Source organism: Lonchura striata, chromosome 7 (assembly GCF_046129695.1).
Source record: "Lonchura striata isolate bLonStr1 chromosome 7, bLonStr1.mat, whole genome shotgun sequence".
Taxonomy (NCBI): Eukaryota; Metazoa; Chordata; class Aves; order Passeriformes; family Estrildidae; genus Lonchura; species Lonchura striata.
Window position 1 is genome coordinate 6391820 of NC_134609.1, and position 20413 is coordinate 6412232.

The 20413-nt window shown below is 41.5% G+C and overlaps 1 protein-coding gene and 1 non-coding gene across 3 annotated transcripts; both read right to left on the minus strand.

Annotated features, from left to right (window-relative positions):
• Positions 1 to 319: 319 nt before the first annotated feature.
• Positions 320 to 20218, minus strand: TIMM23 (translocase of inner mitochondrial membrane 23). Of its 2 annotated transcripts, XR_002465901.2 has the most exons (8): positions 20084 to 20218; positions 19633 to 19691; positions 16744 to 16837; positions 16430 to 16514; positions 14161 to 14219; positions 11554 to 11664; positions 2923 to 3347; positions 320 to 1627 (listed from the first exon to the last, which is right to left on the minus strand). XR_002465901.2 is itself a non-coding variant. In XM_021536161.2 (7 exons), exons 1-7 carry the CDS (start codon positions 20178 to 20180, stop codon positions 3232 to 3234), a joined length of 621 nt encoding a protein of 206 aa, XP_021391836.1. In that variant the 5' UTR covers positions 20181 to 20218; the 3' UTR covers positions 2748 to 3231. The 2 variants fall into 2 exon arrangements, 1 of the variants encoding a protein (XP_021391836.1); XM_021536161.2 differs by lacking the exon at positions 320 to 1627 and having other exon boundaries at positions 2748 to 3347.
• Positions 14722 to 14924, minus strand: LOC116183818 (small nucleolar RNA SNORA74). The gene has a single exon (XR_004148515.1). It is a non-coding gene; the product is annotated as a small nucleolar RNA SNORA74 (small nucleolar RNA).
• Positions 20219 to 20413: the final 195 nt, after the last annotated feature.

The following is a 20413-nucleotide window of genomic DNA, read 5'->3' on the forward strand; positions in this document are numbered from 1 at the left end:
GATTGATGTCCTGTACTGAGGAATGCTTCCTTCCCTCACACCTCCCTGGAGCAGGGCAGGGTCGCCACAGGCTCCTGGGGCACCAGCCCTTTCAACTCCTTGTCTTCAGAGCAGCTGTGGAGTCAGTGGGGCACCTGTTCCCCCAGGGAGAGAAGGGAGCTGACAGAGGGGGAAATTCCTGTGAGGAACACAGAGCAGGTATTAACCATGCTGGGAAAGTACCAAAAAGGGCTGGGGTACCCTCTGGTGTCCCTGCACTGGCTGGCATTGAACAGCACAGACCAATACTCGCAGAGTGCAAAAAGCTCCACTTAAAACATTTGTTTCCTATCTAGAATTTATTAAGCACAGGGGTAACCTTCTGTTAAAGCATACAAAAGGATTTCCCCCCCTTCTTTTGAAGTCCCAGATTAGATCACAGGAAACAGACTATGAACATGGGATAGTTTTTCTGCCCTAACATGTATCTGCTTCCTGTTTTCAGAAGCTGCTTCTGCTTCAGGGTGCCCAAAGATTTCCACCCTAAGTAGTGATTTTTAAATTAATTCCACCAACCATAAGAGAAGTCATCTGCTGACAGGGAATGGTGTAAGTGGATTTGCCTTTCTGTTCTAAAGACTAAGCAGAACCAGCTTCACAAGACTCAAAGCCCTTCCATTACACCTGCTGTCTCAGCTCCCTCACTTGGTGCCACAGCATGGAAAGCTGCCTTGGATCTATCAGCAAAGATACCACAACTGGCACCAAAACTCCACTCTTCCAAGACTGTCAAGGTCTCCCATGCTCACATTTATGTAACACTGCACGAGAGGGCTCCAACTTGAGCGAAATTCTGTTTTCAACTTGATTTTACATCCTTTTATTCCTCCTCGACTTGGATATATTTTTGGTCACAATTTAAAGTAGTGACTTTATACTGATTTCCAGTAAATCATGAATGCAGTATGTCATGACACAGAATATTATAAATACATTCTCTGTATTGTATCATACAATTCGTCTCCCTCACTGCTGCCTCTGTGCTGGTTGTGTTTCATAGCTCAAGCTACAGATTACTCCATATACAAACATATTATGAATAGCTGTAACACAGCTATTTCAGAAAAATGCTCTCAGCTCTGCCCTTGAAGTGAGCAGTTCCAGGAAATCTAAGTTCCAGGAAAATTGCAGACCTGATAACATGCTAAGTTGTTCAAGAGTCATCCTAGCATTTAGGTTGTGCTAACTATGAACTTGGAAAGGCTTGTTTCTATATTATCTCCAGTGCACCTGAAGAAGAAAATACATTTGTTAAGCTTCATGGTTTACCCACTTCAATCAGGGCAGACAGTTCCTGCATCACATTTTAGTCCTGAAAAATCTTAAGAAAACCTAAGATACATTGCAGAGTTCCTGATATTTAAAAAGCCACCCCTGCCCCCCCACCAACCCCCAAAGCAGTTTTCATTCCTTCATCCAGCATGGTCAAAAGTGCAGGAACACAAGTCCGACCAATGGTGACCAGGAAACATGCAGGTGAGGAACTCACTGATGCCAGTGGGGAGAGAAAGCTCAGAAGTGCACGTGTTTTCCTGATGTCCCATGTGACAGCGCTGTGCAGATGAAGCCCACGGCACCCCTCTGCAGCCTGGAAGGGGAGGGACAGTTTCTTTGGTGGCACAGCCCTCAAAAAATGCATGCTAGGAAGGAAGTCCAGCTCTCACACCACAATAACAACATGCAGAGCACTACAGAATTGTGGAACATAAGGATTAACAAAACCAGCATTGACACAGGGGGGTGAGAAAGGGCCTGCTTCCTTTATGCCACGTTAAGTGCTGGCATAAAGCAACTAATTTGACCTGGTAGCCAAATAAAGCAAATTGAGTTCACCTGTGATGGCTCCTTAGCTGGAGCACTTGCTCTATAAAAAGCTGATCTCAGTGGTTATTTGCTACCAATGAAGCTTCCTAGCAAAGTGGTATTCCTTCTTGGCTGAAGGTAAGAGCTACTACCTTTCCTTTACTACTTTTGTTGTTTTTATTTTGGTGTATGTAATGTAATTATTAAGAGCTCTTTCAGTAGCAAAAACTCAAATGTAAACTTGGTTTGCATTATGTTGTCTGCTGACTGCTAAGTTTCCTGTTTTTCCCTTTTTCTGCCTTCCCTGTTTTCAGGCCTCTTCAATAATTAATCTATTTAATTATTTAAGTATGGAAGAAGTGAGTTGTTACACAATAACTCTAATTACTGAACTAATTCCCAACTTACTGTTTAATTTATCTGCAAATGATACTTGGTACATGGTTTAATTTTAACTCTGGAGAACAAGTAGGTTCATCACAGTCTTTGTTCTGCCAATAACCTACATATGGTACTTCAGGCAAAAAGTTTCTTGCTAATTAGAAGTCCTATAACAGGTAATGAGTGCAGTCTTTATACTGTTTGGTTTCTAATTGTTGGCTAAGTGAGTTCTGGGTTATCAGAGCACCCAAATATTTTGATAATCCACTGGCAGCTGTTCTGCAACAGCAACAGTATTTCATCCATAAGCAACCAATTTGTTAGAGCAAATAAGGGAGCAAAGTCAGGCCCTGGTATGCCTTACCATAGCCACCCATCAGCAGATGTCCAGCCTGCTTGTCCACTTCCCCTCACCCACCAACTCCCCCAGGATTTCATCACACTGTTCCTTTAAAATGAATCCATAAAAAGGTCGCTGGATGCAGAATGCTTTTGTAGCAGGAAGAGCAAAGGATAGAAATGGGTTTGAGTAAGTACCACCCTTTTTATTCTGATGATGTCCCTTTTGCTAGCTTGCCTTGTGCTCTCAGAATAGCAAGCCCTGCCTGTGCCATGGCTACTGGGGCTGTGCTGCCAGGCGAGGCGCTGGGACTGCAGGGAATGCTCCACAGACACAGACCTTAGAGGCACCCAACAAACCTGGCAGCGAGCAGGATCAGCTATGGGGGCCCAGCGTGCCTGGCAGCTCTGGCCAGGGCTGCTTGGGGAACATGGCAGGGAGACTCTGTCTTGGTGGCCACTCTGTTCACTTGCAGGTCCAACAAATATTGCTGCCTCTCCAGCAACTGGCTGGTGGGAAGGGCCAGTCCAGCTACACGGTGTCAAGAGGTTCCTCCCAGCACAGCTTCCAGCAGTTTCACACTAATTGTAAATAAAATAGCAAGGGGCACCAGATAGATCTCACAACTGATTTGATTGGTGACTAAGCAAGCGTGTCCTCTGCCCTGCTCACAGGGACTGCCGGGCTAGGGAGCCCTTCATGTGCTCCCAGTTGTTGTACAGGGCGTAGAGGCCAGTCAGCGTCAGGCCTGCGATCCCACCTCGTGCTATCCCACGCACTCCACCTGCAAAAAACAGAACAGATTGCAGCTCGTTAGTGCTACTGTCAGGAAATGGTCAGTGAACAGCAGCTTCCAAGAAGCTCTTTAACTCCAGAGACCTCTCAATGAACAGTCCTTTCTTGAGTATCTCTCTGGTAAGAGTGCCTGTGCTTTTTCTACCTTCTTCTCAAACCTGTTGCCAGGCTCATGGTCACTCATTCCTGATCCTGACACTAATTCTGCTGGAATGACTTCCTCTCAAACTGTGTTAGCACTACTGCTTCAGGGAACCACTACAGAGTACTGGAAGCCAAGATGGCTTTTCCCAAGTCCTACTTAATCTATTCTATCTGTCCTTATTACATTTGTTTTTACAGATAGACATGCTCTCCTCCCATTACAAAATCTCCTCCAGGTTTTCAATCACGATAATTAGCTCTGGGCAGGACAGAAATAAGTGAACAGAACAGCAGCTGATATGGACATGACACTGGGTTTCAGAGATTCATTAGGGCTAGCATGCAAAACCTATCACTGCTTCTGTGTCTTTGGAATTTTAAAATATTTTGACTAAAAAATAGGAAGTAGATGAAAGGAATTAACTGACAGGTATTTACTATGGTGTACAGTGAACAGCTTTCTTTATTCTTTTATTAATAATCAGAATTATCACCTTGAAATAGTAAAAATTGAGTCACACAGGTGATTAAAGTGTTAAGGTGCTGGTGAGAAATTAGTGTAAGGCAGAAATATAGGGCAAGTTTGGCTACTGCCTGCAGGTAGTGCACCTGGCTGGAGCTGGGAGTCAGGTGACATCCTGTATTCACTCCAGCCATGTGAGGAATGGGGTGTACAGGGGCACAAGTAGAGACTTCTGTTGCTTTTACTAAACACCAGAACACTTCTGTGCCTCAGCAGAGCTCCCAGAATGCACTATAAATGCACAGAACACCTGGGAGTATGACCCTCAGTGCTAGGAAAGCTTCAGTGAGTTTGATTCTGCAATGTTTATCATTGCAGCTGAACCAAGCTAGATAATGTGTACAGTGTATAGAACAAGGCCAGTTTTGCTGACAGCAAGATAAAAAACCCCTGCCTGCTTTATTAGAGAAACTGGCAGTGCAGTTCGGGTTCCTCAAACCTGAAAACAAATGTACCTCAGTAATCAGAGAGATTGTGTTTGGTTTGTTTTTATCTTGCCATTATGGGGCATAAAGATGTCTCACAGAATTGCCCTTGGGCTTTTAGTAAGGCAACACGCTGTCGGCATCAGCTAGATTGACACTGTGTTACCTGTGCTGCAAGGTTGAATGGTTTCACCGGAGTTGTTAAACCTCCCTGCACTGCCCAGGCAAGCAATGAAACCAAGAAGCTGCAGAAGTGGGACTTGGTGTTAGAAGCCATGTCTAGCCATAGTTTCTAGAAACTTCATTGCCAGACCAGCTGTCACAATTTGAGAGGTTTTTTATGGTATAAGGCTGAGTTCACTGCTATAATGTTGAGAATTCAACAGCTCTAAGAAAAGCCCTTCTGAATATGATCTATGTGCCTAAATCAGCATTTAGGAAAACAAATGTAGATATTCCTGTTTGTTAATTGATCCTGAATTTGTTGCACAAAAAGCTTTTCATAAGAAGGGCTTGCAGCTGGGTACACAAAACTAACCATGTGCAAGCAGTGTCTGGCAAAAAGCCACAGGTGAAATTTAAAGGACACTTTGTACAAAACAAGTATTTGAGATGATCTGTAGAAATACTGACTCCTCAGTGCTGCTGGGGTAAATGAATACAACATTAAAGCCCAATTTTCTGCTGGACATATCAGGATTCAAGAGATGACAGCAGGAACTCCCAAAAGGGGCTCGTGCCCATCAGGTGTAGAAGGAAAGTGGAACATCCCCACAGAATGAGATGCACTACACGACTATCCCTATATGCTCTTTCCTTACCCTCCGGGTTCAATTATTCTCCTTTCCCCTTAAAATCCTACTCTTCCTATGCAAGAACAGGTAGTTGAAGGATGATCAAGCCTGGCTCCGGATTCCGTGAAGTCAGGGCTGTACAAGAAAGTGTCACCTTAAACTTGGGTCTGAGCTGTTTTCTAGCATCCACGTATCAGGACTTTAGATGTGCTGCTCCTACCACAGCAAATATTGGTGTTGTCATGTGCTAAGCCAGCCAGGTAAGGATGGCAGCTCTGAACACACTGGCAAAAGTCAACCACAGGGCCTAAAGCCATCTGTAGACCTGCAGACAACTTAGGGATATTGCTGGAGATGTTTCACAAACAGCATACTAAACTTGTGCAGTTGGTATAGGCATGACGGAGAGAAAATACCCAAGAAAACATGCAAGAAGTGTTCCTTTACTACTTTTTCTATACTATGCTTCTGCTACAAAATGTTGGGGGGTTTTTGGCTTTCTTTTTCATAGCAGTTGCTCCTGATTTCTGAACTACCCACAGTAATTACAAATTAAAAAGGGAAAGAAAACTTTCCCTAACTGGTCAGATTTGTGTTTGAGTAAATATGTCTAAGTCTGTGGCAGACTTCAAACAATAGTGCACTTTGGAATGCAGCCCCCATTGCTGGGCAGAAAATCTTAAGGCCTCTGAGAAAATTAACTTGCTAACAAATATAAACTCTCCACTCCCATCCCAGCTGTGTTTGCATGATAGAACATGTTCCCACCCCTCCTCTGCAATCACTCTGTGCAAGCCTTTGATACCAAGTCTGCCCTGACAAGCCCTGCTGAAATATGGCCATAAGCCCCTAATCTTGCATGTCCCAGTAAGATAAAGGTTCCAGCTGACAGACACTTCTAGAAGCAGGTATTTTGAGATCAGGCACTTTGCACAAGAGCTGAGAACTGCTGTGGGTTTCCAAAGACACATCTGACACTCTCTAAATGGGAAATTAGCTCTGGCTTCTGCTGCTGCACCCTTTCACCAAGTATTGTCCCTGCTCTATGTATTTCAGTAGGTTCCAGCTTACACTGTGCCATGGAACAGCTCAACATTCCAGTGCACTGTGCCGTGGCACAGCATTCCAACAGCACAGCTCTGCATTTCAGCACAGCAGGAGCCACTCCTAGCACTGAGCTGCTCCTGTCCAGTAGGTAAAACCATGAGGGCAAAATCTTCCATTTAGAACCTTACTGTCTCTATTTTCAGAATGTTACTTCAATGTTCTGGGATAGTTCCTAGAATGTTTAAAGCGAGAACCATCCAATAGCAAGCATTACAAATACCTTCACCAAAACCTCAGACCTAGTTACGCTGAACAAAAGAAGAATAATCTTTAAATTGTGATTAGTTTTCTGTCTTCCATCTTTCTTGAATACTCTGAATGAAAACGGCTTCTCTTCCAGCTGGGCCTTCAGGAACAAAAATATTTTTAAATTATTTAAAGAGCTCAACTCAAGTGTACAAGGCAATCTCAGTTTTGCTCCAAATGCAAGCTCAGTAACCAGACCATCTGAACCATCAAGCAGTCATTTGTTTGAACATCTGTGGGTGGCCTGATGTCATTAAAAAGTATCAGGAGTTTCCTCCTGCTGCTCCATGGGGTTCATTTAATGAAATCTTGTAAATAGTGGAAAAAGTCTGTGGATACAGAAATTACTGAGGAAACTGATAAACTTCTATTTGGAAGCAAGATATATTTCAGAAAAGCAACTTCCATTTTCATATTGCTGCAGCTAAGGCAGTATTGTGCTTAGAATACAGAAACAACAAAGCTTATTACAAGTTCATTTCCTGTAGTTACTGTGGTATGAAGGCTAATCTAGGAGACTAACAGTAAGAATCTACAATTTAATTTAATGGTTTGGAAATACTAGAGCTGTTGAAGTTACTTTGCAAACATGATTAAAATTTGCTGTATTCTCAACTGAGTGAAAGAATCAGCACCTGACTGACAGGAGACTACTTCAGCTACTGTAAATGGCACCTGCAAAATCTGCAAATCCCTGCAGCCCTGAGTCTGCTGCTCCTGACTAGCAGAGCTGGGCAGCATTACTCTCAGTGGCCACACATACTCCTAAACATCAGTCCCCAATAATTAAGAAAGCCTCAACAAGCTGTTATCTGTAGTGCTGCTTGTACATTGTCCTAATCTCTTCCTTATTTCAGATTAAAAAAAAAAAATCCTTTCTCCAAACATCATTTGATTGATAATTCTATAGACTTGTTAAGTTAAAAGGGATTCTTAGATTTCCAAAATGCCTCACAGCCCTTAAGTGGTGACAATCAAGTTCTTCACTTTTTTCCAAATACTGCAGAAAAGTAAGATATCCCAGGCCTGTACCTAGAGCAGTCCCCAAAAAGCTCTTCTTTCCCCCTCTCCAGCCAAGAGAAATGAGAAAACAGCCCTGTCTGGCCCAAAGAAAAACATGGGTTGGGCTCAGAGAACAGGCTTTAATAGCTCAAGAAGCTGTCAGCTAACACAGCTGCCCTTAGCTACCCACTGGATGTCACAAAACTGATCTTTAGCTCCCGCCAGATTTTACTGCTGGCAACAAAACATTCAGCCCTTCCTACTTCATAATGTATTGATTTTTCAGGGTTGTGTTGTGAGGTCTTAAAATGACAACGACTAACTTCAGGTAGTGCTAGCATGTGATTCCTGTCTTTTCAGACACACCATTTTCTCTACCAAATTATATAACATCTATTGTTGCAAAGCATGAGATGCTGTACCTAGGATCAGGTTCTTACTGCACAAAAGTAAACAAAGGAATTTAGTTTGTCCTGAGAATTAGTTTACTTTTGTTGCTGTTACCCCTAACCTCAAGAGAGGAAAAAAAATTATCCAAGAGAAAGAACATCTACAACCTGTGTAACCCTCAGATAAAAGGCAAAGGTTGGTTAACCTTTTTGCTTACTGAAGTCTGTCAGGAATTTCAGTGAGAAATAATTGCTGTCACACTGGGTCAGACCAAAGTCCCACCTAGTTCATCTCTTCCTGAGTGATCAATCCTGCATGCCTGGGGAGGAGTGTGGGAGCCTCAGCCAGCTGTACCTTTGTGACAACTGGATCCATGCATTTTCATGGTGGGAGGGTGTAACAGTGACATAGTGCACAGTGACAATCATTTTTGTTCAGTAGTTTGTTACTTTCATGACTACTACAATGACAAGAAAGCCAAATAAAGATGGTCAGTTTAGAAAAGAGGTTGAAAGCACATGCAAGGAGGCTACACATTTGTTTTAAAGATATGTTTGTCCTTTGTAACATTTATCAGAAAAAATATAGCATAACAGATACTAATTTCTGCCTTTGCCTAAAATTGAAGAATAAAGGATATCAGACCCCCTTTTAGCAAAACTGTAATTTATTGAGTTGCTTTAACATTTCTATTGTATATGCCACTGGCAGAGGAACCCAAAGGGTTTTCTTCTGTTACCCAAATTCAGTGTTCTGGGTAGAAGTTTAGTGGTGAGCTCAAAAAATTGCTCCCATTAAGTTGTAAGACTGGTGTAACAAATTAATATGCTATTGCTGCATTTGGGCTAAAATCTAGTGAGTAATTGTGGCATTAAATTTAAACAAATGTGAAAGCTGGAGATCACTTTGGTCAGCAGAAGTTGTTTACTCCTAAGTTTTCCATCCCTGTTCAATAGGTGTCTTTTGACCAAAGCCATGCAGTACTGCTGAGATGGAGCCCAGCTGTCACCTACTTTTAATGGGGACTGAACTGCTTCAGTCAATTCAACTGGAGTTTCAATGACTGATGCCACTGCCAGTGAACGCAGGGAGGGGGATGAATTGCCACTGTCCTCACTTGCAGAGCTTTCCATCCTCTCTTACCTTCTCCTACACAAGCTGTGTCAAGTAGCTTTACACAAAACTGCTCACAGTCAATGGCTTTAGAATGTGCAGGTTCTGTTTGCTGCCATTTTGGTAATGATTAACACTTCTACAAGGACAAATTGTGAAAACTGGGACTGGTTTGGGGCAACTAATCTCAGCCTTCACAAAGTCTTCCCAACCATTTTTTTTTTTTTCCCCTGTCCACTCATCAGATGCTTAATCACTGGTTTCAGAAATTCAGTCTAGGTTTTGCAGTGTACACAGGAGTGTTTTTCAGTGCAGAACAGATTCTGATGTGATTCCTCCATCAGTGCTGTGGTTAAGCATGAAGTTATAATAAAAGCCCTGCCACACAATATCCCATTTCTTAAGTATGTTCCTGATCTCTTTACAAAGCAGGAATGATGGAAGTGGGAAATCTGAATGTTTGAATAACACTGCCTGCAACTCTGTATCCACCCCTTGTGGATTACAGAGCAGTCTTAATTTGCAATGGTATGTTTGTGTGAGCTTCCAGCTGACATTAAAATATGGAGTTATAACTCAGTGTCCTTGACAGCTTTTACACTTTCCTTTTCTTAATGACAATGTGTCATGGCATTCCATGTAGCACAGGTAATTATTACAGTCTTGATGTGTCAGATGTGTGCTGATTTTGCATGGTTTAAATATAAGGTAAATATTTACACTGATGTAAATAAGTGTTTTATTTACATAATTTTTTTATTTATGGAAAATAAATAAAAAAATTAGGTAAATTTTAAGGTAAATATATAAGGTAAATTTATACACTGATACAATGCAAAGGCAGAACTTGTAAGTTTTACCATACAGAATAAGAAACGGTGCTGTGGCATAAGGTGACAGGAGAGGCAGCAGTTTCTCAGCACTATGGGTCATATGCACAACACACACTTTAAATACAATATTGTAATAAACAGAGATTTACTGACTTAATTTGCCTTTATCAGGACTGCCATTAGCTCTGTAAATCTTGTGTTACAAAACAAATGTCCCACTGTGCTCTGGTAATAAAAACCTTAGTAGTGTCAGATGACTCTGCATGTGACTGGGAGTAGTTATCCATGGTTGCACTGTGCCAAAAAAATATTACACATAATGCCAGCTCTATATTTCTGGAAGGTAAGGGGGATCCTTCTGCTGAAGTATTAGATGACAATTCTCCTTATTAATAAACTCCTACAGAAAATATTTGGCTTCTATATGCTATCCTTTCCAGCTGTTCTTGGTAACCTGTCATATCACTCATGAAAAATCCCAAGGAAGAAATGGATTACAGGAGAGCTATGTGCCCTTGCAAAGTTAAGAGTCTCATATTAATGAAGGCTGCTCCAGCCAATTATTTGTGGCTTCAGGTAGTCTAAGCCATCAGGAAAAGAGTTACTCAAACTGTTTTGCCCCCACAAAAAGCAGGCCTTCAGGAACACTGTTAAGACACTGAGGCTCAGATATGCAAAAGTACATAGGTTAATCCTTGCATTATCTCCTCCATAAAATGCAGGTGAGTCATGCAGCCAAACATTTACTGAGTAACTTAAACATAAAACTTTTTTCCATGTCAATCTCTGGTACCCAGCAATCCTCTAAAAAAGATACCTCCAACTGTTAAGCTTGGAACATGTGTTGACAGCCATTTTGCTGATGAAAATCAGACCCTCTCCTGCAAGCAATTCAGTTTGCACCAGCATTCTAACCTTAAATCTATGCTGTTTTCAAATAACCTTTTTTGTTGGTTTTGACCACTACTCAAAGACTAGAATCCTACCCCAAGACAACAGTTTCATGAAAACCTAACTAATATTTTCATAAATACATCAATTTCTCTGTGTGTAGGGTATTTTCAGCTCCAGGTACCACTATCATGTGAATTACTGTCACATGGAACACTTGTATTAAGTTTCATTTTCATGCAATCAAGCTCTGTGTTCTGTGTTTTCCTTCCCTGTCCCTATTCACTTTGGAAGGTAGTTCCCATTTGCCTGCATCCATTCATGGATTTCAAAAACAATAGATTTATTCCTGCTATTGCTGAAAACATGACTAGGAATGAGGTGAGTATGTATTTTACACAACCTCAACATGTGTCTGAGGAAATAAATGACTGTTTCTTCAGTATATATGTACACCAGTCATAATTTGGTTCTCATGGTTACTATTAGTCCTGTACAATTGCAAAGAACCAAATTTAATTCAGCTGGATTGTTTTTTTTGTGCAAGTTTTCCTTAGGTAGCTTTAGCTGGGTGAAAAGCATTGTGGGTTAGGGGACATTGAGCTAAGAGCCATTTTTACACTGTCAATTTTGGGAGCAGGACAGTATTTAGTAAAAGTAATGAGAATCTTAATAACTAGGATAAGCACATAAGAGGGAAAAGGAGAAATATATTTTGCTACTCTACCAGTGCTTTTGTATAGCATTCCTGTCAAGGTTCCAGCAGCTATGGTGTTCAGATCATCTTCTGCACCTCGTGTTTTTTCAATGATGACTCCAAATGCACTGTAAAGTAGAGCTGGGGGGGGGGGAAAAAAATTAAATAACTTTACATGATCTGAGGCCCAAAGCTTAGAATCCAGGCTTGGTGTAGCTATTTAGATTATGCTTCTGAAGAACAGATTTTCTGCTTTCCCTTTGAAGGGAATCCTCTGCAAAATCCCATCTTTGGTGTTTCTTTTCCAAATCTCCTCCCATATAGCTATTTCTTCTTTCTCGAGCTATAGTTTGGTTATAAAGTAGCATTCTTCATGACAATACGTGTTATAAAGCACTGACTGAAGTTTAAGCCTATTTTGCTAGTTTGAATTTGTTTGAAAATTCAGTGTTTACATTTGTACTGGCAGTTTCATACAGTCCTCTGTGGATGACATGAAACTAAACCCAGCATTTTCTAGGTTGAGAAAATTGCTGCCCACGTGTGACAGTGATGAAATGTGAGTTAAGTTCAGCATTCAGATCAGGCTACCAAGAGCTGGAGAACAATGGGCTATGTTTCTTTGAAAAATTACTACTAGAATGCTTAGGATTTGACATTTATAGCTGTTTCACCTCTGCTTGTGCATGAAATCTTTATGCCCAGAGGGGCTTTTGCTTTGGGATAACTATAGGGACTGTCCTGGAAAGGACTAGAAAGAGAAATGCATGGGCTTTTTTGATGAAAGGAAAAGCCCCCCCACCCTATCCTCATGCCTCATGATATGCTCATATTTCATGTTGGCAAAGAACAGTGGAGTATGTCATCATTTTGAAACTATAAAGACAATGCCATTTAATTAATTCCTTGCCCTCCAAGAATTTTAAATATTTCCTTCCAGTAAATCCTTCATAAGCAACCATAATAATGTCAATGAGTTAACAGCAGCATTGCTCCCCATTCAGCACAGGCAAGGGTATTTCAGTTTGCCTTAGCAGCAAGTAGATTAACAATAAGGGAAGGAAAAGCTGAATTCAACACAGTTTTTTAAAACAGTTCCACACAGATGTTGCCTCTCTGTTCAGGAACAAAATGAGAAAAATTGTCAGTAGTGACAAAAAGAATCTCTGAGATACAGAAAGGCTGCACAGGTGAAGTAAGATGCAAAAATAATTCAGTTCCTTGAAAAGAATTTCTCTGGTAGCTAGGACAAGACAGAGGTCTACTAGAATCCTGAATATAAAGTTCTGCTTAACCCTGTGATTTTGGAGGCCATATTTTGTAAGAAAAATGACAATTTGTTGCTGGAATGCACAAACATTTTCTTGAGTAATCTTTCTTCAAACACAGCTGAAAAAACCTGTTAATGTGTCACTTAAACTGAAACCTTGAACTGCAGTGTGCCTGCATCTCAGTTTTCAGACATGTTTTTGTTAGACTTGGAACAAAAAAAAAAAAAAAGGCCCAATAAAATTCAGCAGGCAACATGCATTTCTTATAGAAAAAGTGCCTTTCTTGCTGCAGTTCAGAATCCTCCCTCTAACTGTGACCTCTATACAATGCCTCAAATGCTACTGCCTAAATTAAATCTGCTCTTCAAAAATAAGACTGAAATAAATGTCATGCATGCAACTTAGCCTATACTTTGATGCATTTCTCAAAAGTCAAAAAGATGTAGACTGGGTTAAAACATAATGTAGTCTCTGATTTAAATATTGCTAACTTCAACTACAACTTTGTAGGACAACAAGTTCCATCATTATTTTTCTTCAAAATAATTAAATCAATTTTGGATTTCTCCTTTTAAAGTTACTGCATCAGTTTTCATTTTTTAAGATTATGGAAGACTGGGGAAGGTAAAAAAAAAAATTGTAATTTCTAGGGCATTAGTTGCTTCACTGACTTTTATGAAATAATCTTAGTTTTTCTGAGGCAATTTATGTGATTTTATTTTACAGCCCCCTCCCACCCAAATCTGAGTTTATAGAAGTTTTTTTCTCATACATCAGGCTATTGGTCATTTTCTTCTCTCTTTTTTTCTAACTCACATTAGTTATAAACAACATTTAGGTTTAGAGTCAGTGGTATCATGTGTGATTTTTCTTGCTAATGTACCATCATTTAAAGAATGAATCTTTGTACTGACTACTACATTTCTTCTTCACATAAACATTAGACAGTTGATCACATGAGACCACAGTCTCAGTGTAGGTTATTAAAGTTATTTCAGAACTATTAAATTATATTTTTTGCCTTAAGTTTTAATTTAATTGGAATTAATTAACAAGTAAACATTATCTGTAATTTCTAGTTATTTCTGATATAGCTAGAGTTTGTTTGTAACATAGTAAAAAATTTGGCTTTTACTCAAAGGCTTTTGGCTCCTTATGTTGCAAATCCTATTTTAGCCTTTAATTTCCATTTTCATGTCTACTGAAATACCCTCAAGCCCTCAAAGGAAAAAAAAATTGCTCTTTTTCCTGATGGATTTAATAATGAAAATTTAGAGAACACTCTCATTCAGATAATACACAAATACATTTTCTTAACAATTACATCTGTAAGTTTCTTTCCCTGTGAAGGAATGACTTTATTTACCCAGTGATCCCAGAGTGTTTGCCCATAACGCTCCTTGCCGTGTCACCATATTTAGAATTCTGTAAAGGAATTAAAGAGATATGAAAACCTTTAGCACTCTGTGTTTACATCAGGGCAGTGTTTATGACAGTAGGGCTTGTGTGTTTACACTATATATGTGGTTAACAAAACTGCAATGATGAACTAAAAGCTTTTGAAAGCAAATATTCAGTCCTATCAAGACTTAAGAAAATCTTTTTCTCTTTTCAAGGCAAACTTGACCCTCTCCAAGATTCAAATCTCTTCCCTTCAAATGACTTTCTAACCGAGTTGTCCTTCCTTACATGGCGACTACACACAGCTCCAGGAATAACTGACACACTTATGCAGACTTAGCTGGGTAAAAATCTCCAAGAAAAATCCAGTGCTCCTCTGCAAGACCATGTATCAGGGAGTGTAGGGATGCCTGAGCAAATGGTGTGGGCAAAAAAGCAAGTCTGGACTGCAGTAAGTCAGGAAGGGAAGAGACAGTCCCTTACAATCCCACCTGCCCACCCAGCACAAGGCCAAGAGGTGTGTCTGTGTGTAGGCTTCCAGACTAGCACCAAAGAGGAAAAGAGAATCTTTAGTGCACTCTCAGGGAAGCACAATGCCACTTCTTGCTGGTACCAGCTGTCCCCAGAACGGTGACAACAGCAGCCAGAAGAAATGACCGATCTTTATCTCCCAGCAGTGTAACACTATCACAGGCATGGTATTGCTCTGGACAGCTGACTACCACTGGATCTTAGTTCAGCATTTAATGTCTGACACTTTCATTGCTTTATGTTCCATCTGCTTTAATTTTCTGTTGTTTTTTCTTTTATTGTAATTTTCATTAGGACACAGGTCTTACTGAATATGGTTAGACAATGAACTAAACAGTAATTGAACATTTCATTTTGAAACAAGAGGAAAAAAAAATCTAAGAAGCTAGGATATTGACATCCTCTCCTTAATTACAACCCCCACCTTTTAACCTTATATTTATTCTGAATTGATAAGAGAATCAGTAATTCTAACAACCATGGCATACTGTGAGGTATGTGATGACAGGTGAGTAACATCAAAATTAAAATTCATTAAGAAATAAATCTGTGTACATTAAGGATAAATTTGGACAAAATCTAGCTAAGAAAGTCTGTTCTCTGCACCTGATGGGGGAAAAACAGATCTTAATGCACTGTTGGAAGGTGATGACCTTTAGCAGACCTTTGCCTTGGAGAGCTAGGATAGGAGCAGCATGTGCACTGACTGCCACCTCCTGGGCTTGACCTGCCAAGGTTTGCGCTTTACATCACAGCTTTCTCCATCTCTGCTCATTCCAAACCCTAAAATACAATTCTCTTCATCTAGAGCATAATGAAATACTCATAATTATAGTGGTGAATATTTTGATAAAGAAGGGGATGAATATAGAAACAATTTATAAAGGAGCAATTCCAATATAAACTGTACCAGGAAATATTAAATTACTCTTCTAAAATTCCCTTGTTCCAAAGTATTCCGGGAGTGAAAATTTCCTATGCTTTCCCCCAGTTATTCTGTTCCTCTGGTCCCCAATGTCTCTTTCACTTAGGTTTCCCTACAACTATGTCTAAGCTGCCATTATTTTAAGAAGAGGCATCCTGTTGAAACAAATATTCCTGTCTTTGCTGCGTTCTTTCAAACAATCAGGTAAGGCAAAAACACAGCACTGTCATGGGTGCTCCTGGATGCCATAACCCAGAACAGCTCGCCTCTGCAATGCCTGCTCAGCAGCATGCACCAATGTCATCCCTAATGCAAATCCAGGCAGGCCCAGCTCTGCATTTGAATCTTTTCCTGCTTGGGAAAAGCTTGGGAAAGAAGGGAGACTTGTGCTCAGATAAATTACAGCAAAAAAAAGAGCTGAAAGTACACACTACTGCTTCTGGGAATATTTCTACATGTAAAAATTGCTTTGACTATGAAGTAGATTTTTAGTAAACATCAAAGTGGTAATTATTTCTCAAATATTTAAGGTAAGTCACAGGACACACCTGTTTTGTGACTAATTAAAAAAGCAAAAAGGTTGAACTTAACATTACTGTAATTAACAACATGTAATAACTTGGTCAAGACAAAATACTGACTCCCATTTGTCCCCACTAAAGAAAAAAAGAAACCCAAACCATTTATTTTTGCAGTATATTCAGATCTAACCTTGTATAAAGTGGAAGAAATAACTCCTTCACTAAGAAGTACAATTTTTTTTAGATGGAACACTTACTGTACATTTCTAGGTTTTGACCATGCCATATTCTGTGTTTCCTTCAAGCCAAGTCTCAAACCATTCAGTGCACCAAATGCAGCCCCTAGTTGGAATAATATCAGTTATTACTTTTTAAGAAGAAAAAGAATAAACAATACTAGCAGCAAATACTGAGAACAGAATTCAGTGTATAAACTAAAATCAAGTATCTCTTTACTTAAGACTAGAACAGACAATGTCTTGCAGAACAAGACATTTACAATCTCATCCATCACTGTAGTGCATAGGTGTTACCTGGACAGCTGGGAAAAGTGAAAATCACAACCACCTACCTGTCATACAACATCCTCCAATGGTAAAAAAGGCCAGCTCAAATCTGCCTCGAGTTTTGTTGGCTCCTGTGGGCAAGATAAACTCATCTGTATCCTGGGGGAAAACAAAAACAAATGCTTTTGTATTTTCCAAGTCTAGTTCAAAATGTAAGCAATATTAATTTTTTCTTTAATCCATGCAATAAACTCTAAACATAGATATATATTTTTGGAAAATCCTTGCCTACAGTAGCACAGAGATGGAATATACTGTATTAAGCATGAAAAAGGACTGTAAAAAGTTCCATTTATGGAATGCTTCTTCTCCCCCTCGCTGTGCTAACTTTTTATAAATTACAGCAGTCAGCCAAGGAACTCATACTGTGTGGGTTGTTGGTTGTTTTTGTTTTTAATGACTATTTGCTCAATTACTAATTACATCTTGCAGCAGGCAACACAAGCCTTCTAAAAACATTCCTGTTGTCTGATTACACAGCACTGTTTCCTCACTGAGCAACCCAGTCTGATACAATAATGCATTAGTTTCCCACTACTCTGATACCTCTTTTCATAAAAGGCAGTTTTTGTTTAGTATTTCCTTGCACTGAAACAAGTGACCTATTTTAAGCATGTGAAAAACACAAGGAATACACTCACAACTAATGATGAAATCTGTGAGCTTGGTTAATTTTTCACTTGTCCATCTTTTTCCCACAGGGATAGGCTTGTGTTCTTGCAAATCAGTGGTCTCAAAAGCTAGAGAAACTGGCATATGTGTAGAGGTAAGGTCTACCAAGGCACTTCTTCAGTAGGAGACACTGAAGATACCTGTTGTTGATAAGGTGCTAAAGCAGCAGAGCTCTTTTAAGCTTCTGTGCTTTCCAGCCACAGTATTATCCACCCCTACCTAACTGATGCATGACTCCAACAGCTGGAGGCCCAAGGAAATACATTCTAAGAAGTTTTACTGGCCCACACTTGACACTGAATGTGAATGGCAATATAGAAAAAATAGTTCCTAAAATTGTGAATACTGCTATCAATAAAATGAACCTACAATATGGTTTCTATCTTCTTTGTAACTAGATAGTTGGACAAATCCAGTGTTCACACAAGTCAGCAGTTTCTAACAGTTTTCACTACTGTCCCCAAAGTCAAGATGAAGCAATCCTTGTCCAGGTAACATCTAAGTTTCTAGAGGCAACTTCAAAAGCCCATCCTCTAAGCTTCTGCCAAAGGCTGACATGCAAATTTGTAACACCCGTTACCTGCTGCAGGCAGAAAACAGCTTGTTCCATGCCTGCATTCACAGACCAACCAAAAATGGGGGCTTAAAGTAATGAGTGTGCCATTTGTTATTATGGGAAGACCTCTTATATTCTGAAATATTACCTGTGTCTTTTTCCTTCAGTATTTGGAGCCCTAGGAAGCTGTGGAGACTGTTTAGTGCAACCCTCATTTCTAAAAGAAGGGTCAGTCAGTGCTGGGCACTCAGAGCCATTCCCATGTCTTGTGATTCTCTAAGGAAGGAGACCTCACAGCTTGTATGAGCAACTTGATCAGGTTAAAGAATGGAATTCCCTTTTATTTCAATGCACTTTGCTATTACTTCAACACGCCAGTGCTAAACATGAAGTGCAGTGAAGTGTTACAACACAGACTGCAGCCTCTAGTGTTACATCAATAGGTATTTTTAGAACTGTTTCATGACACTAATGCCAACACCTCTACATTTAAAGCAAACTTCTCTTTTGTTTCTAAAAGTCTCTTAGTACACACACTTTGTTCCAAAATCCCTGCTGTACCGTTTTTAACACCAACACATTCTCAGATAAACTGCTAACTAAACAAAACCACTTATGAGGGTGGTTTTGGAGAAAGTCTATAAATAATCTCAGATTCTTTCTGACCACTCAACAGCAGCCACAGTACTGAATCCACTTCCACCAGAGACACAGCCATGGTGCTCTATCCTTCTGGGAATGCTACATTGTAATCCAGACTACAACAGCTTCTAGGCCCCAGAACTGCATGCACAGCTTCCACTTACAAGAGAAACAGTGACCCAGGGGACCATGAAAAGAGGCACAGAGGTTAGCAGACACTATGCAACTGTTGACCTTTAAGTGCTAATTCTAGAAAACTGCATGTTCTCAGATACTATAAGCCATATATGGAGAAAAATACTAACTAAATAAAGTAATTGACATGCATCATAATTGGATTAACTGTAACATTTTCAGCTACAGATAATATTTATGAAAATGGAAAACATAAAATATTTTTTTTCCTTATGATGGCCTTGTTTTATATTAACTGATCTTAAGATGTGCATGTGTGACAGCTACATTATTCTACAAAATGGGAAGTTTTACTTCACAATGGTCTCCCTCCAGCTGAGTAATGACATAAGGACAGTGATGTGAAATGTGCAGCTGCTGTGATGGCAAAACCTGTTATCAGGGCTGGAGCTTGGCTGAACACCCCAGTAAACTGATCCAACTCATCACAGTTCAGAAAACTCATCCATGAAAAGAGGGGAGAGATTCTGGCTGGTCTTACTGACTGAAGGGGCTCAGTGGAGGTGTGAGCAGTGCCAGAACTTGTTTGAGGTGGTGTTGGGCTGTCTGCCTTAAGGCAGGGAGGGAGATCTCTTTCCAACAGCAGCAGGCTTGGATTGACACAACAGCCCTACCTACTCTCTGCATCATCAGTGCTCGTTTTCTTCTAGATGTCACAGCACTTCAGGATTTATTAGGGACAATACTGAAAAAATGGTTGCTTTCCACTGTTTTTCAGTTCAAGACTTCAGTGCACAGTGCCCAGCACCGCAGGAGATTTGAGGTGCTCATGTAATCATGCAAACCTTGAAATCGAGTTCAGCACAATAAATACACGCCTCCTTCTCACCTGTACTAGGTACTTGGGGTCCAAGTTTAAATACGGTGACAAAGGGCTCATCCCAGTTACTAAAAGGAAAAAACAGAGAACACTTTAACGCCAACAATTCACATCCCGTAAGGTAGAAAAGGGCAGATTTAGTGCGCGGCAGGAGGGGAAACTGTGCCGTGGGGCTGCGCGGTTCCGAACAGGCGGCCCCGGCGGGAGCTGCCCCGGCAGGAAGCGGAACGGAACGGGCAGAACGCGGCCCCCGTGCCACACGGGGCCCGGCGAGGCCCGGCACCCGCGCCCACCGCCGGGAGGGGCCGGCGCTGGGACCGGCGCTCGGGCCCGGCTTCCCGAGCGGAGCCCCGGGACTCCCGGCACCGCCGCCGCTCTCGCTCCCGGCCACCCGGCCCCGCAGCGGCCGGGCGCGGACGCTGCCCCCTGGGCCGGTCCCGCCGGCTGCCCCCGTACTCACGCGGCACCCCGGCCAGGTCGGCGTGCGAGTAGCCGAGCCCGCCGGCGCCGAAGAGGCCGCCGAGCCCGGTGCCCTTGGAGTTCCCGCCGCCCTCCATGGCGGCCCCGCGCCCGCCGCCCTCGCCGCCGCCAACGGCTGCCGCAAAGCGCCGCCGTAAAGCGCCGCCGAGTGCCGCCCGGCCGCGCTGCTTTGCGGGTCGCCATGGCGACGGGGTGAGGCGCGCCGGCGCCATCTTGCAGCGCTCGCCGGACGCCGCTGGTCCCGGTCCCGCCGGTTCCCGGCCGCGCCGCGCCCCCCGCGCTTGGGAAGAGCCCGGCGTGCGGGACGGAG